Raw genomic sequence first — 19977 nt, forward strand, 5'->3', positions numbered from 1 at the left:
ATCAGAAGTCTGTATGCAAGTTTGTAACATATTTGTAACAGTGCACCTGCTTATTATTATGGCATTATATGAACATTATTATGTCCAACTACAAGGAAGCAAACAGTTTCTTTGGGAGAAGCCTCAATAGAGGGTTAAAGCAAAATAATAATTTTAATGCTTTTAACTCTTTCCATTTTGGAGGAATAAAACAAATTTCAATCCAATGTTTTATAAACAAAAATAATCTAATTGGTTTTACCAAACAGCTTGAAAATCCTGTCTAGATATATTCTCCATTTTATTTATCTTAAGTATATGCCTTTTTGTTTGCTCTTTAAAATTTCCCCAGGAGAAGATTCTGGCTTAATTACAATATTTATAATAAGCTGAGCCTCCTAAGTGGCAACTGTATCCTTTTTCACCTCCCAGTTTGTGTAATCTTTAGTTCCCCTCCCTGTAATTAAACTGATCTTGTTCCACTTTTCTCATTATGACTTCCTTCAACCTTTGTTCAGTCTTTTTATTTTCTGTTGTTCCTGACTTTTATTCTTCATTTATTATCATTTTTGTCACAGGATTTGTGCATTATGGTATATAACTTGACCCAGACATGAGGGAAATACTTTTATTCCTTCAAGTAGATAGAGTCCAATTGATAATAATCAGTTTCATTAATTGTCCCGTATAACACTCCTATTGTGGGTAGAGCACTCACAGCCTTCAAACAAACAAAAAAATGGAAATAGGACATTGTTACCAAACCAACGGAGCGTACAATTCCTCTGAGGATGGGAAGTAAGATAAGGGCTATAAAAAGCTATACAAAATACATGGTGATATGTGTGATAGATGCCATGAGAGAAATGAAAATGAAGTCTTATTGAAGTATAGAGGTTGGAGATAACACATTCGTTTGGGGGAGGGAATCAGACAAGGTTTTATCATGGTATTTAAGGTATTGTTACAATTAACATGGTTTTTAGTATTGTTTTACTAATGAGGAAACTGAAGCTTAAGTCAGTGTGACATGCTCAGGTCTTCTGACTCAAATCTTTCCTTCTTTGTCTTTGACAGTTATTCTGGGACTAGTTTTGATACATCTGATAACTTATATTGGATATGGGGTTAAAAGCAACAAACATACTCATATGTGACCCTAATGTTTTGAGTATGAGGTACTTGGAGTATGGTAGGCTAATCAAAAAGGCAAAGTGAGGAGGAGGAGAAGTTGGTTTGGGAAAAGGGGAGATTTGATATTTGTTTGAATCAGTGGTGTTTGAGGTGCATAGGAAGGAAAATGCCCAACAGGCAGTTAGAAGTGACCTGGAGAAAAGGCCATATTTGAGGTAGAGACCATCATAGTTATTTCTCTCAAAATTATCATTGTAGCTGTGAGAATGGGTGAAATAACTAAGGGGTAATGGAGAGGGTTGAGGTTAGGACCTTGGGAAAGTCCTACTTTAAGGGAACAGAAGGAAAGAATCACATACACAGGCAGAAAATCTGCCACAGAGGGACATGAACACAGAGTAACTGAAGCAAATTCAGAAAGAGGGTGGTCAACAGTCTCAAATGGCAAAAAGCCCAAGGAAGATGATGTTTGACAATAGAGCATGACCATCAAGAAAGCACTAGTGATGACCTGGCTGGTGTAGCTCAGTGGATTGAGTGCGGGCCTACGAACCAAAGGATCGTGGTTCGATTCCCATGCTTGGGTTGTAGGCCAGTTCCCAGCAAGGGGATGCACAAGAGGCAACCAATCACACATTGATATTTCTTTCCCTCTCTCCTTCCCTTCCCCTCTAAAAGATAAATAAATAAAATTTTAAAAAAGGAAGAAAGCACTGGTGACATTTGATAGATCATTTTTGCTACACCTGTAAAGACAGAATCCAGATGCAAAAAGTTAATAGATGCATAGGTGAAGAAGTGGAGGAAATAAGTGATGAGTACTCTTTAATTTTTTAAAGATTTTATTTATTTAGTTTTAGAGCAAGAAGAAGGGAAGGAGAGAGGGAGAGAAACATTAATGTGTGATTGCCTCTCATGCTCCCCCTACTGGGGACCTGGCTCACAATCCAGGCATGTGCTCTGACTGGGAATCAAACTGGTGTTCCTTTGAGTTGCAGGCTGGTGTTCAATCCACTGAGCCATACCAGCCAGAGCCTCTTTAAAAAAAAGATATTGGTCAAAGGAAGAGATGGGATAGTAGCTAAAGAAAAAAACAAAAGTTTGGACATCTGAGACATTTGTATATAGAGAAAAAAATAGTAGTTAGGAAGACTAAAGATGTATCAGAGAATGGAGACAACTGGGATAAGATTTTGGAAGAGACATGAGAGGGAAGAATTCCAGGTACATACAGAGGAGTGACTTTGAGGAAAATAAACAGAACTATGTCTTTCACTGTAATGAGATGGAAGGAGCAGAAAATAAAGTGAGATTTTTTTGAGGTGGGGAGGAAAATGAAGTAACCACCTTGGATAAATTATCTTGGTTTCCTCAAAAAGTAGAAGGGCGATGAGGGAACATGAGCATAGAGAATTGAGGAAAATTAAAATAATTTGTAACCATAGTTATAGAGAATTTGATGAATACAAATAAGACAGTCAGGGTTGAGAGGGCCTCTTAACTTTAGATAACTTGAATCTGTACTGAATCTATCCATTTTTTTTTCCCAGCAAGGTTTCATGGCCTGAGAACAGTAGTAGATGTTAGGGATTATGGACTTTGTTAGATGTGAGAACTATTGCCAGAGGTCCTAAAAGCAACAATTATAATTATAAGATCAGCCATCTTTGAAAACACCCGTTAATTTTTAGGGTGGATCTGGCAGCAATTCAAATGCACAGGCAGAAAAAAATAAGCTGCCAAAATAGATAAACTGTTCAGTAGCTCATTTGTGAGAAATCTAAGACTTCAGATTGAATTTATTTTGATAACCTGTTTTACTTAGAATGATTTGTTCATAGTACTATTCAGTGTTACCTTCTTATAGGTCTTGGAAAAATAATAGTCCTCTAAATTTTAAAGTATTTTCTTCAATAAGTTATTTAAAATAATAAGTCCAACATGCATTTCAGAGAGAATCAATACCTAACACATTTTTCTTCTTAAAAAATAACATTAATTCAGCATTTATAGTAAACTTTAGTTCACAGAGAAGAAAATTTTATTGTTTTTGCTAAATTTCTTCTTTCCATCTTAGAAGAAGCTGTATCCTTGAAATGAAGGTTCAGCTGTTCCCTTTTCACCCAATCATCTGTTCATTTGCTATGTGGTATTCAATATTGATATAAACTCTACTTTTGTATATTTTTAATCTCTTAAACATGTTCCATGATTGAAAATGAATATCAAAGAGGCTTTTTTCAAAAACAAATACAAAATAGCTTCTAGGGGAATTTATCTAAATACATTCATTTTTACATTTAATAATTCATCAGCTAGTCAAATTTAATCACTTACATAATTTTACCAAAGTATCCCAGGGACATTTAGTTAAAGCATCCTTTGTTGAAATGTTAATATAAGAGGTATGTAGCTTTGGGTTCAAGAGTGTTTTGTGTCTCAATAACCAGTGTTTTAGTTCTGTTCTTCTAAGATATTTTATAATAACAGACTTCAAAATTGCTAGAACGTTTTGTTGATTTTGAAATGGTCCTAAACACATCAACTGGTAACATGCTTGGCCAAACCTTTTGTGAACCATTGGCCTGTATACAAAAATAGATGAATGCAAATTTTTTGTAACAAAACAATTCCCACTTCCCCTGTACAAGTTAGACTCAAATGAAAGCCAAAAGAAGGGAAAGCACCATAATATAGTATACATTACATTTATTTCAGACTCCTGCTCTGATTCCTGTTAGCTCTTCCCTGCTCTCTTTCAGATTGTGGACTTGTCACCAGCCTTTATTTCACTAGCTGACATGTTCTAACATAATGGTACATCAATTTAGTTGATTATATGGAGATACAGTGGCCATTAAAACATCTACTCTGTTCTCAGTGTTCAAAGTATATGTTACACTGAGAGCCTTAGCTTTGATTATAATCACAAGTAAGAAGCATACTCTTCCAAAGTACCCAACCTGAGTTCCAGAAAAAAATATTTAATATAGTTCTCCCTATTTTATTGCTCAGTGGTGCTGACTTACATTTATTTTGCATTCCTCCGATAATACTTTTGCATAGAGAGAAACCTGCCAGTGAACCCAATTTAAATTAGGTCAACCTCATGCTTGTGTACCTCAGAGAAAACTCATTATATCTTGCCTTAGGAATAAAAACAAATTATCTCTTATGCCCCCTTATTTCCCCCAAACACTGTGTTAGGCCTGCTTAAATGTAATAGGAGGGATCCAGTTTACTCTGTTTGAGAAAATAGCCTATCTTTATTTTACTATTTCCTTATGTCTCCCAGACTTTAATGGGATATCATGTCACTCCTCTGCTAAAGTCTGACACTACCATAGAGTTTATTAGAGACCAGATATTTGCTCAAGTTAATATTTCCCTGAAAAGGTACCGTTCAAAGAACAACACTATCTTTACTGTCTTTATAGGAACCACTGTCTCCATTCCTAAGAGGAAGCCATTTCTTCCCAGGAAACAATGTTATTTATGAAAAAACAATAAGAAAAGTGGAGAAGCTAAATATGGATCAGGTATGTAAGATTTGTTTTAAGGCTTAATTCATAAGTGTACACTTTTGAATTATGAGTGTTTTAGTGGAGCTAAAATGGCATTTAAATGTCAAGTGGTAGGCAAGACCAGTATGAGTTATAATAGTTACCTGTTATGTCTACAGCCCTTCATATCATCATTAACACTTTCGTATCCATTTCTGCACATTATACTGATTGGGAAACTGAGGTATAGATGTATCAACTGACATGGAAAATCAATAGTAGAATCCAAACTTATATAGATATCCCATGCTTTTTATGTTTTTTTAAACTGGTCTTACAAAATAATAATTTAAAACATTACTATTTTATCTTAATTCATTTACTATAAAATAAAATGTTCAATGATAATATATGAGCAGACATGTAAAGTACTGTATACAGTAAAAGGTCTAGGTAAGTAAAATTTCAAGTTACATTTTAAAAATTCCATGATATCTAGAGGCCCGGTCCTTCAAAACAAGGATGTTGCTGTAACCAGCAAAAGTTTCCACATGATCTGCTTAGTGGATTCAAGCATGTGCAGCCTGACAAAGCCTAGGAATTATCTCTTGGACAGTTTTGAACTACACAGTGTATTCATTTTTTAGGGTTGCTGTTATGAACTGCCACACTCTGAATGGCGTAAAACAACAGAAATTTATTGTGTCACAGTTCTGAAGGTTAGAATTATGGAATCACAGTGTTGGCAGGGCCGTGCTCCCTTTAAAACCTTCAGGAAAGAAACTCTTCCATACCTATATTCTAGTTTCTGGTTTCCTTAATTGTTCCTTTACTTGTAGATGCACAACTTTAATTCTCCACTTTAAATGCCATCTTTGCTGTGTGTCTTCACATTGTTTTCTTTCGTACATCTCTGTCTCTGTGTCTAAATTGTCCCCTTTTATGAGGCACTTGTCCTGTTGGATTAGGATTAATTTTAGTGACTTCATTTTAACTTGATTATACCTCTATTTCTGAATAAGGTCACATTCTGAGGAACTGCAGGTTAGGACTTTAACATATTTTCTGTGGGAGCAGGGGGCACAGTTCAACCCCAAACAGGCAGTTCAATAATACTGAATGAATTTTGATCAAAAATAATTTTTCATATACAAATGAAACATTAAAATAATATTAAATGTTTCCTTTTTTCTTGGCATGAAAACATGTGTTATTTTTGTGATCATTTATGAGCAGTTGTTACCAGATTTATAGGAACTAATGCATTTACTTATATGATGCTCAATAAAAGTTAAATAGAATAAACTCTTAGAATCATAAGCATCCAAATCTTTAAGATTCTGGGCTGCTTGGAAAGCTGGATATAGTATGAAGAGTACAGTACACAGATCTTCCAGACAAGCAGCAAAATATTTATTTTCTGTAAAGATTTTGTTTATTTTTAAAAAGAGAGGAGGGGAGAAAGCAAGAGAGAGAAACATCAATGTATGGGAGAAACATCAATGGGTTGACTCTTGGCCCCCAGTCCAGGCATGTGCCCAGACTGGGAATCAAATCAGCAATCCTTTGGTTTATAGACCAACACTCAATCCACTGACCTACACTAGCCAGGATTTTTTTCTGAACATTATGATACCAAATACAAAAACTGCCTCAAATATGTTAGTTCTTCAAGGGGTACTTTCCTCATGCTATCAAATTATAACGTTTTTTCCTTTATCCAACTGGACTGCCAAAACAATGAGTTTGGCACATTTTAAACCAATAAAGAATGTTTGTAATATAATTTGATATCAGGTATTGTGATCTCCCCTACTTTGTTCTTCTTTCTCAAAATTTCAGCTGCTATTCGGGGGTCATTTATGGTTCTATATAAATTTTTGAAGTGTTTGTTGCATGTCTGTGAAATATGACATTGGTACTTTAATAGGTATTGCATTGAATCTGTAAATTACTTTGGGCAGTATGGCCATTTTGATGATGTTAATTCTTCCAACCAATGAGCACAGTATATGTTTCCATTTGTTTGTGTCTTCCTTGATTTCTTTCTTCAGTGTTGTGTAGTTTTCTGCATACAGGTCTTTTACCTCCTTAGTTAGGTTTATTCCCAGATATTTTATTTTTGCTTTTGCTATACTGAATGATATTTTTTTCTTGATTTCTGCTTCTGCTGATTTATTGTTAGTATACAAAAATGCCTTTGATTTCTGGATATTGACTTTGTAACCCGTTGTTTTTTTTTAATTCATTTATTAGTTCAAGCAGTTTTTAAGTAGAGTCTATAAGATTTTCCATGAACATGATCACGTCATCTGCAAACAATGACAGTTTTGCTTCCTCCTTTCCAATTTGGATGCCTTTTATTTCCTTTTCTTGTCTGATTGCTGTGGCTAAAACTTCCAATAGTATATTGAATAGAAGTGGTGAAAGTGGACAACCTTGACTTGTCCCTGATCTTAGTGGAAAAGATTTTAGTTTTTTCCCATTGAGTATGAGGTTGGCTGTAGGTCTCTTATATATGCCACTGAAATCAAAACAGCCTGGTACTGGCATAAAAACAGGCACATAGACCAATGGAACAGAACAGAGAGTCCAGAAATAAACCCAACTCTCTACAGTCAATTAATATTCAACAAAGGGGACAGTAACATAAAATGGAGTAAAAATAGCCTCTTCAACAAATGGTGTTGAGAGAACTGGACAGCTACGTGCAAAAAAATGAAACTTGAGCACCAACTTACACCATACACCAAAATAAATTCAAGGTGGATAAAAGACTTAAATATAAGCCTTGAAACCATTAAAGTCCTAGAGGAGAACATTGGCAGGAAAATCTCAGATATTTCACGCAGCAACATTTTTACTGATATGTTCCCTAGAGCAAGGAATATAAAGGAAAGAATAAACAAATGGTATCTCATCAAAATAAAAGCTTCTGTGTGGCTAAAGTAAACAGTATTAAATTAAAAAGACAACCAACTGTATGGGAAAACATATTTGCCAATGATACCTCAGACAAAGGTTAAATCTCCAAAATATACAAAGATCTTACATGACTCCACTCTAAGAAGACAACTAACCCAATTAAAAAATGGGAAAGGACTTGAACAGACACTTCTCTAAGGAGGACATATAGAGGATCCAGAGACACATGAAAAGATGCTCAATATTGCTAGCTATCAGAGAGATGCAAATTAAAACCACAATGAAATACCACTTTACAGTGGTCAGGATGGCTATCATAAACAAAGCAACCAACAACAAATGTTGGACAGGTTGTGGGGAAAAGGGGACCCTAGTTTACTGTTGTTGGGATTGCAGACTGGTACAGCCATTATGGAAAACAGTATGGAATTTTCTCAGAAAACTAAAAATGAATCTGCCTTTTGATCCAGCAATTCCACTGCTAGGATTATATCTTAAGAACCCTAAAACATAAATTGTAAAGAACCTATGCACCACAATGTTCATAGCAGCACAATTTACAATAGCCAAGAGCTGGAAGCAACCTAGGTGCCCGTCAGTAAATGAATGGATCAAAAAATTGTGGTACATATACACAATGGAATTCTATGCAGCAGAGAGAAAGAAGGAGCTCCTACCCTTTGCAACAGCTTGGATGGAACTGGAAAGCATTATCTGAGTGAAATAAGCCAGGCATTGAAAGACAAATACCATATGATCTAACCATTAACAGGAAGGTAAACAACAAAAGAAACAAGCAAGCAAAATAAAAGCAATGACACTGAAATAGAGAACAGGGGGACAGCAACCAGAGGGGAGAGGATTTCAGGGAAAAAAGGGGAAGGATTTATAGGAACTAGTATAAAGGACACATGGACAACCACTAAGGGGGGGGTGGAAATGGGAGGGAGGTGGGGAGCACAGGGGGGTGGCCTGGGATGGGAGTAAAAGAATACTATACTTGAAAAATAATTAAATTAAAAAAAGAAGAAAAAGAATGAGGCATAGCATTTCATGCTCCTTCTAACTTCTTTTTTCAAAGAGAATAAACACCCTTTCTAAATTTTGGTCCCTAGAGGACAATATTGAATATCGTATACATTATTGTTGTTTTGCATTTGGAACAATTAAAGAAGAAGCTCATTAGGAGAACATTGCTGCTACTTACTATTAAGTTAAATGTTTACATTTCTATTTCTACTTTTCTTATGAATGACTTACATGGACTGCCATGGAGATTGCCCAAGATAAATGGAGCTATATGTGTAGAACAAACTACAACTGCTTTGACGTAGTTGACTTTTCTCATTGATAGAAATACAGTAGGATGTACTATGCAGCTGTTAAAATAGAAATTGTTACCTTTTGTGACAACATGGATGAACCCAGAGGTTATTAGGCTAAGTGACATAAGCCACACAGAGAAAGACACATACCATATGATTTCACTCATATGTGTAATTTAATGAACAGAATAAACTGAGGAACAAAATAGAAACTGAGACATGGACACACAGAACAGAATGACAGCTGTCAGAGGGAATGGGGACTGGATGAAAGAAGGTGAAAGGATCACCCAAAGAACATATATGCATGACCCACAGACACAAACAGCAGTGTGGGGACAGCCAGAGGGAAGCAGGGTAGGCTGGGTGGAAGTGGGCAGAGGTGAGGGTGGGGTCGGGAGATGTAGTCATCCATCAAAGTGTCAATAATATATTTAAAGGAAAAAATTGGAAAAAGAAATACAGTAGGATGAGCTAGATAAAGCCAGAATCTGGATGAACCTGTTTAATGTGACATGAGACTAATTCAAATAGGACTAGCTCTTAGAAGATGAGACCTGTCTAAAAAGGAGGTCTTTGTCTTGGAAAGCTGGTAAAGTGGTATCAGGTGCAAGATATTAGCCCATTCATATGAATTATACTGTGTGTATTTTTCTCTATCAAAGAAAACAAAGTATGATACCTCAGAAGTGTTTGATGTCTTATATATTAAAAATTCAGTTTTTGGTATGCTTCAAATGTATGAGTAACATATGAATATTTTGCTTTGGAACAACAATTTTAGTAGTCAGGTGTGACAATTGAAAACTGAAAACCTGCTGAGACTTAAGTGGTATCAATGAGGCCAAATAGACTTGGGGAAATCACAAATCAGCCCAGGTGGACATCTTGTTGTCATTCTATTCAAGAGGCAACTGATAGTAAAAGAAGATGAATGGGAAATGGGTTTTGTTTTCTTTGTTGTCTTATATTGATAAGTCCTTTCAAAGCGTTTCCTAAATGTGTGTTCTTTAAGAAACATATTATTTTAGGAAAATTTTATTTCAGTAGTATACAAGCTCCCCACTGACTAAAAGTTTTTTCAATCACTCTGACTTTATCCTAATCCAGTCCATGAAGGTAGTTTGTAACATAAAAAAAACAGATAATACATTTACCCTCCAAATTTGTGTAAAACTTCCAGATTAATATACAGTTGGACTTCTAAACTGTAGACATCTTAGTGCCAGCATATTTTTCAAGTTATATTTGAATAGAACCTAGAGAAAATGATTCAGTAAACTGATTCTATGACCTTTACTATCTAAATGTCTACCAAGGCAGTTTATATTTGTAAAATGTTTCTTTATAATATTTTCTTTCTTTGAAATATTTTGTATACATGAAAAGATAATTTATACACATGGTTACAAATCTCAAAGCATAAAATGTATAAAAAGCTACAAGAAGTATAAAAAAGAATAAAAATGTACAGTTAAAAAATAGCCTCTCAGCCCTGGGTGGTATAGCTCAGTGGATTGAGCAGGGGCCTGCGAACCAGACAATCGCGGTTCGATTCCCAGTCAGGGCACATGCCTGGGTTGCAGACCAGTTCCCTGCAGGCCAATTCCCAGCAGGGGATGCATGAAAGGCAACCATACATTGATGTTTCTCTCCCTCTCTCCTTCCCTTCCCCTCTAAAGATAAATAAATAAAATCTAAAAAAAAAATAGCCTCTCTACCCCAATCCTTTTGTCCCTCAGTTACTCTCCACAGAGGCTGTCACTCTCAAAGTTGTCCAGCTCTATGTAGTTAAAAGCTGTATATATATATATATATATATATATATATATATATATATATATATATGTAAGTTTGTGTATGTACATTTTTTAAATTTTATACAGAAGGAGCACACTACATTCATTCTTATACATCTTGCTTTTTCTATGTTACACAGTTTGAAGTTGTTCCTTATAACAAATGAAGATTGAAGTGTTTTCTTTTATGAATACAGGTCAGCTTTCCACAGTCAAAGGAAATCAAGCACTGAATTTATACCTTTATAGTTAATTTTATGTGCATGAGTGTAACACTACGATTCGAGAGAGATTTTTTTCTTTGAAAACTTTCTGAAAGTCTCCAAACTGTAACAACCAGATATCTTTTCTTATTCTGTGCTCTGTACTTATGAGGGAAAAAAACCTGCCAAAACAAATGAACAAGCAGATAGCAAGGATTTAGCTTTTTAAAAGTTTCAGAATATTTTAATCACAGTGCAAATTCAACGTAATCTTCTGAAAGGACTGTGATCTAGAAATCATGAGTTCCGGTTCCAATTTTGCCCCCAATTAGTTATATCATTTTAAGATAATTATCCAGTAGTTCATTTACTGCTCATAGCAACCCAATGAGACACATACTATTTCTTTTAAAAATGAGAAAGCTGAGGTCTATAAAGCTTGCATATATATTTCCCAAGATCACACAGTAAATTATGAAGTTAAATTTAAAGTCTATAGTTTCTGGATCTGAAGATTCTGTCACTGTTTTTGAATATTTTTTTCTTAATGCTTGATTTCCATAAGCATAAGAACTTTGCTCACCCCTACTTTGATTCCTAATATTCAAAATCATATACTATATTATTTTCTAATTTTATACCCATGTATAGCTTCAGTACTTGAGTATTATAGTATTATTATGTAATTAGATGCTGAAGAAAGATGATTTAATAGTAATATTCATTATACTTTTAGCAATAACTGTAAGCAAAATATTAATTTAGTCAGAACATGCAAATCCCTGGCCAATTTAGTTAAGTATTTGGCTTGGTCACATCCACCTGATCAAATACAAATAAAATTCAATAAAATTTCCCCCCAATGGAATAATTTGAAATTGACCAAAATAAACAAACAGAACAGAAACAGTCCCATAGATACAGAGAACAGACTGACAACAATCAGGGCGGGGGTTGGGGAGCGAGGCGAAGTTATTAATAAATAAAAACAAAATTCATGGACACAGTCAACAGTATGGTGATTACCAGAGGAAAATGGGTGTGGAGGAGGTAGAACAGGGTAAAGGGAGATAAATGATAATGGAAGGAGACTTGACTTTGGGTGGTGAACACACAATACAATATGCAGATGGGTTATAGAATTATACTCTTTAAACCTGTATAATTTTATTAACCAAGGTCACCCTAATAAACTCAATAAAATTTATTTTTTTATTGTTCAAGTACAGTTGTGTCCATTTTCACCCCACATGTCCCCTCACCCCACCTACCCCCACCTCCCACCCTTGAACCTACCCTGTCTGGCTTTACCCATGGGTCCTTTATACATGTTCCTTTATGACACTTCCCCTTCTTTCCCCATTATCCCCCACCACTCTCTCCTCTGGTTACTGTCAGTTTGTTCTTTACTTCAATAAAATTTTTAAATAAATAAAAGAAAATAAAAGAAATCATTATATATCACTTAGTAATGCTACAAACCCTAAGGTTTGTATTATCTTCTGAAAGAATACATTCAGATTTTAAAAATAGTTTCAGTTGGGTTATTCTTGATCAGTAATTTTTCTTCTCTGCGGCTCTTTTCTCAATGTGCATGTGTTTCAGGAATGCTGTCCTCAGGTTCAGTGCCATCATCACATCGTCCAACAGCCACAGATCATCCACTCTCCACACTGTCAACAGTCCCATTCTAGCCAGCAAATGCAAACCATCACAGCAAGTGATGCAATATCTACAAGCAGTGGAAATGAACTGTGCCATGGTGAATCAAGCCATATACATGAACAGGTAAGGTCAATTTTCTGATACCTTATAAAATTGAAAGAGCACTCTTATACCCTTCTCACTCCTTTGTACAAGTACCCATATTAAATTTTCATAAAAATCTTGAAGAGTTATACCACTGCTATTTGTATTTCATTATGGCATTTTAAAAAATACATTTCCCTTTCCTTTCAGAAAACAAAATAATTCAGGTATACTAGTACATTAAATCTATAAAGGAAGTCATGAATTGATTAATAAAATACCTAAGTTATAGCTGATCCTCAGTTTTAAATTGAGTCTAATGGTTGTAAACATTAAATATTTTAAAAAGCATTCTGCATTTTCATAAGGTATGGTACTTAAATGAACAACAAACTGCAAATGATGTTGAAGATGACTGTAATGGCCACATTTCATAGGTTGGTAATTACTTCCTATATGACTTCTTTGAAAATATGATATATTAAGTCAACTTAGAATATGCCTACATTTTATTGTATATTACATCCACAAAATAGAAACTAAAACTTAGTTACTAAGGAGTAATCTCTTGGGATACAATTGTCAGTGACTAATTAATGTTCTGAAGACTTTGGAACCTTGTGTAAACATCTGTTATACAAGTGTTAAAGAAAAAAAGATTTTCTTGCATCTTCATAAGACTAACAATAATACCTGGAACGATGGGGAATCAACATCATTTGGTTTTTGCAGTAACAATAACTTGCTCATAATGACCCTTTCATAGGCAACTCTTAGTAAAAGACAAATGAAAAGAATAAGGAAAAATAAAGAAAGAAAGAAGCCTGTCCACATACAAATTTGGTGTTTTATATTAGGTATATATGAGATTAATTGTGAGGACTTTGATTTTGAAATATACACTTTAGCCATATTGGTCTAAAAGAGCCAGAAATTATTTAAAAATCCACATTTTTCTAATTTAGAAAGGCCTATAATGATCTTTTCTCTGAATATCATGTATGGAAATACTGACCTTTAGAATTACTGTGAGACATGGTCCAGATGGTGTTGAATTTCTTATATTAAGTGAATTAATAATAATCATTATAAACAATCTTATTAGGTTAATTCGTTTGAAATTGTCGTTTTTGGGGTCAAAGTTTGGTCAAACAGCAAGCATATCATACAGTTCAATCTAATACTTTGCTTTGCATCAGTTTTCTCAGATTCATCATCCATTTCTTACAGGTTATTCTAAGAATAAATTATATATTGTATATTAAGTGCTTACCATAGTTGAGGGCCAATTGTAAACACTTAACAAATGGTAATCATTAGTTTTTAGTAGTAATTACTATTTAGAAACATTAAAGCTTCATGCCAGGTATTACGAAAATACAGAAGTGGGTAAAAAACATCGTCACATTTCTTATAGGTTTTTACTGTCTAACAGGGGAAAGTGGCAAACACATGAAACATAATACAAAGCATAGTATTTTCTGTCATAAAAGAGGAACAAGCAATGTGCTTTGGCAACAGAAGAAATTAATTTCAGCTGGGAGGTCAAGAAAAGCTTTGTTGAGGAGACAGGAATTGAACTGGACTTTGAAGAGTGAGCAGATTTTTCTGTGTGGTATTATGGTGTGGCATGGAGCTGACATCCAAAGAGGGAATTACATGAAAAAGGTTGTAGATTTGGGAATTTACATTTTGGGTTTCAGGAATATGTTTTCAGTTAGTGGTTTGCTTTGTATGGAAAGGAAGGCATAGACTGAGAAGTAGTAGATTATGAGATCCAAATGTTAAGCTTAAAATTTTGAACTTTATTTGGTAGGCAATGGAGAGTGAGTGAAGGTTAAGTAGAAAAATACTGATATGTGTGTTTCAGGCAGTTAATCCTAACAGCTTTGTGCTAGATTGGAATATTGATTAATTTTCTCCTCACAGTGATCAGATGAAGAAGGTGTCATTATTATTGTTCACACCTTTGTCTTATTGTTCAGATAAAGCAATGAAAGTTTAGAGAGGTTAAGCTACTTGCAAAGGCATGTACAGCTAGCTTGTGGTGAAGCCAAAGGTGTACATAGGTAGCTAGACTTCAGAGCTGATTGAGAGTTCCCTCTTGAGGTTGAATCAGTAATGTGGAGTGTCCTTGATCAATAGTATAAATATAAATAGAGCACCAGTTTAAGAGTCTGCTAGCAGGAAAATATTGGTGTTATTACAAACAGTGGACTAGCTTCAGTGTAGGAAGACCTGGGTTCCAGTTCCAATTCTGTCCCTTTCAAACTGTGTGTTCGTAATAAATACTAAATTTCTCAGAAACATCCTCGTCCATAAAATTTTTGCAGTCATGTCTACTTCAGTTTTGATGTAAACATATTTCAATGAAAATGTATGTTGAAAATACTTCATTAATTATAGAGACCACAACATGGAAAATACCATGGAGAAGGATTTACAGAGAGAATATTATTATTAGAAGCTATTTCAGAAGTCTAAATGTAAACCTTAAACTAGAATAGTCACAGTAGGAAAGGAGTGAGGACAATTATCAGAGATGAGAATAATATCATAGGGTTAACAATCTTGTCCAGTGACAATGGTGATGCTATAATCTTTCATTAGGTCAGTACAACTAATATGTTTGACCAGACCAGATATTGTATATTATGAAAATGGGTAGAGTTGGGTAACTAATATATTACTTTATACTTTTTTTTTATGCTTCAGTTTGAGATCTGTTAAATGCTGGAGGCTTTTTGTATAGATAATATTTTTCTGTTTTTTCTAGAAAATTTCTAGAAAAATTTTATGAGGGTAATGATGAAGTGCTGCTGAAAATAGAACAATGCTTTGCCAAGCTTAGAGTTAGTAATTCCACATGTCTGAGTTATGTAGGATCTCTGTCAGAGTGGAGACGAAGTGACCTGGTTGTGCAGATTCCATAGACAAAGGGTGACAGGGAGTAAATTCTCTCACCTAGACTCCTTGGTGTTTATATGTTTCTTCCACACAGCACAAGAGTCTCTTTAAAGAGTAATAGAGCAGCCCTGGCTGGTGTGGCTCAGTGGATTGAGTGCTGGACTATGAACCAAAGGGGTACTGGTTTGATCCCCAGTCTAAGGCATATGCCTGGGTGTAACATCAGACACCCTATAGGGGGCGTATAAGAGGCAACCACACATTCATATTTCTCTCCCTTTCTCTCTCTAAAAATAAATAAATACTATCTTTTAAAAAAGTCATAGAGCAGAAGTAAGTTAGGCTCTTTTACAGCTAAAGATTGGCCCATTTTTAGTTTGTGTATAGAGTTAAATTGTAATTGGAGGTAGCATAATAAGGCAGCAAAAATTCAGCTGAGCTCATTTTACAAATTGTCATACAGGTGGTGTTTATAAGAAAGACAAATAATTATGTATATCATATGTGCAACTCTTTTCCATTTGCCTTGTGACTTCCAAAATACCTTTTGGAGTCATGGGAAGATATAAAAAGAACAGTCCTACTTACTTGGATAGTGTTATTACCGAGGAAAAATTCTCCAACTTGTGATGCTCTTTCATACACCAAGACAGCACAGAGCTCAGTGTCAGGTGTTCTTTCTGACAAGTATCCAGGAACCTTGCCACAAAGTCAGTTTAACATAAGTCCTTCATTAATGGTGGATTCTCTGGGGTGTTTAGCCCCATAAACTCAGCAGTTATGCCTGTTCCCTTCCTTATTAACATGTGGCTCATGTCTCTCTCCATACTTATTGCTTTCTTCACCCCCATTACTGAAAATGCATGTCTTTTGTATAGACCTCTGTCCCCTGCTACTCCTTCCAAAAATTAATTCATATCTGTTTTGGGCCCATGTTTTCCCAACACCCCCTTTATCTGTTTCCCACTACCTCCATCTCTGGTGCCCTTTTGAACTCTTGCTTTGTGGCAAACAAAAGTTGTTATTTATTAACTCTTTAAAAATTAGTTTGAATTTGTTTAATTAAAATAATACATGCACAATGCTTAAAGGTCACCTAATACTAAAAGGTATATAAGAAACAGCAGTTCCCTGTTCCAACTTCTTCATGCACACCTGTTCTCAGAGGAAATAATTTTCAACTCTTTGCTTTTTCATCTGGTATTTACATCAATATAGCTAAATAGTATGCACATACTTGATGCTGCTATTTCTTGATTTACTGCTGTTGTATGTTATCTCTTGATAATTCCTGTACATAGAATTTAGTTCCGTAAATCCCCATTTTTTGGCTAAATCAGTATTCAGTGTTTATATTACTATTGCAATGAAAATATTAATTATTACTAAACCAATTTGCATACTATTTGGCTTCTTTTATTATTATAACTATTTTTGTTGGTTGTTAGTTTTTATTTCTTTAATGTTCTATGTATTTATTGCTAATTCTTTTCTCAATGCAATTTTATACAGTCAAGTATTCTGGTTTTTGTTTATCATTTCCTCTCTTTAAAACCCTGCAATCCATATACACAACCCCTCTTGGCTTGTGTTACCACTATCTATTGACCTTCTAGTCACTCTCTCAATCCTTCCACAGTTTCATTGGCAGGCTCACAATCTTCTCCATTTCCCGTGGACCCCTGACCTGCAATTATCTATGAGAATTTCACTGCTCATGTCAGTGATATTTCCCATACTCTGTCCTCATGGTTCTTTATTACCCTAATTTTTTCATTTCTACTATATCTGCAGCCTTCATAGACTGATACCAATCTTTTAAATATCTTTCTATAATTATTCCAATAGACAATTATCCTTATGCCCTACATTAAATAAAACCATTATTTATTTGACAGTTTAACATTTTACCAAAAGAAATGTGATAAAGATACTTCTACCAACTTTATAATGTAGGTAGTAAATTACCTACATTTTACAGTTGAGGAGACTGTGTCTCAGAGAGTTTAAACAATATACTTAATCTACACCTAGGAAGCAGGAGCTGCAGTTTTGGTTCCAATTTGTACTCTTTTGTCACTGCAATGATTTGCTGTCTAGGTTTACTCACAAAGAAAATTAAATTAGGTTTTATTTCAAGAACAGAACTGTTGTTATGGGCAAGTCTTCATTTTAGAATTGTGAGTGTTGTACAGTACATTCAATTCAGTGATAACATTTATTGAAAATCTATGTGCCAGATACTGTATAAATACAACTTTTTAAACTAAAATATCTATGGAGATTTAAAAAGAAGTGAGAATTTTCAGAAGCTAAAATTATGACATTTTTTTCTTGCTAAGAAAGAAAAAATATGCTACATTTTGTGTTACATTTTTTCTTGTAGCACAAAATAGGGCACCAATTTTTTTATCCTATTAGCCAAATGACATTGTACCTAAAATGCATTTAATTTCACAGGGATTAATGTCCACTAGATTAACTGTGGTTTCAATCAGTCTAACAGCTATTAAATGTCCCAAATCAAAGCAAAATACAGGAAGCAGTAACCTTTCTGTCTAAACATGTTACCATGTCATTATGACCTTTGCAGTATAATAATCTATACTTTGGGACCTTTTATTAATAGATGGTTTTGTTTTTATGTAGCAAAAAGTCACCACCCACTAAGGTTTCAACAGAGCAAACCTTGTCACTTAACATGTTCATGGCCTTTTAGAGGGTTAGGCATTTATGTATAATCCATTTTACATAACATGGCATTTTAAGCCCTTGATAATTTGCTAAGCAACCCTTCTAAACAGGTGAAAAAGCACACACTTAAGCCAGTTACCTAGTGCAAATAAATTTAATTATGCCAATGCCCTATACTATTGGGTTGTAACTATACCTTGCTCACAAACTATCACTACTCCTAAGCAACATTTCTCACCAATGTGTGCCATTAAGTTTGAAGGGATGGAGCAGGCAAGAAAATATAGGTTGCTCAGCCCAAATCCATAACTATTATGTGCTGACTATTTGCAGGGCTCTATAATCACCACCACTGAACTTTGTAAATATGCTTGGTTCAGAGTATCATCTTTGAATTTTTATTTATTTATCTGTAGAGGGGAAGGAGAGAGAGAGAGAAACATCACTGTATGGTTGCCTTTTGTGTATCCCCTGCTGGAAACTGGCCTGCAGGGAAGCAGCCTACAACCCAGGCATGTGCCCTGGCTGGGAATCGAACCGTGATCCTTTGATTCACAGGCCCGCGCTCTATCCACTGAGCTACAGCATCCAGGGCAAGAGTATCATCTTTGAGTATCAAAGTTAATATAATGTTGATGCTAGGAAGAAAATTCCACTCTTGGAATCTCATAGACCACAAATAAGGAACAACACCCCAAACCAGAATCAGGACAAGAACTTCCAAGGCAGTAGTAAGGTGAGGCCCATATTTTCCTCCTACAAAGCAATTACTTTCTACAAATGTTCTGAGAAATGATCACTAATTTACCTCTGCTTTCACACCTAAGCATTGTTCTCTTGCCTTGGGTTTCTGGCAGCAATTCTAACCAAAGTTTTTTTTTTTGTGGGTTTATTTTTAACTTCAGTCAGAGACAAGGTGTCAGACTGCTTGGTCATTATTATGATCAAATAGTGATCTAATAAAAGGTACTTGGAAAATGCTAAAGTATCTCTAATATATTTTTCCATTTTCTTTTTTGATATATTTTATTGATTATGCTATTATAGTTGTCCCATTTTCCCCCTTCATTCCCCTCCACCCTGCACACCCCCTTCCACCCAAATTCTCCCCTTTAGTTCATGTCCATGTGTCATAAGTTCTTTAGCTTCTACATTTCCCATACTATTCTTGCCCTCCCTCTATTTTCTACCTACCATTATGCTACTTATTCTCTGTACCTTTTCCCCCTCTCTCCACCTCCCACTCCCCTGTTGCTATCCTTCCCTCCATGTGATCTCCATTTCTGTGGTTCTGTTCCTGTTCTAGTTGTTTGCTTAGTTTGCTTTTGTTTTATGTGTGGTTGTTAATAATTGTGAGTTTGCTGTCATTTTACTATACATGATTATTATTTTCTTTTTCTTAGATAAGTCCCTTTAACATTTCATATAATGAGGGCTTGGTGATGATAAACTCCTTCAACTTGATCTTATCTGAGAAGCACTTTATCTTTCCTTCCATTCTAAATGAAAGCTTTGCAGGATAGAGCTATCTTGGATGTAGGTCCTTGCCTTTCATTACTTGGAATACTTCTTTCCAGCCCCTTCTTGCCTGTAAGGTCTCTTTTGAGAAATCAGCTGACAGTCTGATGGGAACTCCTTTGTAGGTGACTGTCCCCTTATCTCTTGCTGCTTCTAGGATTCTCTCCTTCATTTGAATCTTGGCTAATATAATGATGATGTGCCTTGGTGTGTTCCTTCTTGGGTCCAACTTCTTTGGGAC

The 19977-nt window shown here is 35.0% G+C and overlaps 1 protein-coding gene across 1 annotated transcript in view; it reads left to right on the top strand.

Annotated features, from left to right (window-relative positions):
* Positions 1 to 19977, top strand: part of POF1B (POF1B actin binding protein) — a 77047-nt gene that overhangs the window by 18673 nt on the left and 38397 nt on the right. The window contains exons 5-6 of the mRNA XM_053662430.1: positions 4551 to 4652; positions 12474 to 12656. Coding sequence (XP_053518405.1) covers positions 4551 to 4652; positions 12474 to 12656 — 285 coding nt within the window. The remainder of the gene's footprint in view (positions 1 to 4550; positions 4653 to 12473; positions 12657 to 19977) is intronic.

Source organism: Artibeus jamaicensis, unplaced genomic scaffold, assembly GCF_021234435.1.
Source record: "Artibeus jamaicensis isolate MK-2021 breed Jamaican fruit bat unplaced genomic scaffold, CSHL_Jam_final contig_241, whole genome shotgun sequence".
Lineage (NCBI taxonomy): Eukaryota > Metazoa > Chordata > Mammalia > Chiroptera > Phyllostomidae > Artibeus > Artibeus jamaicensis.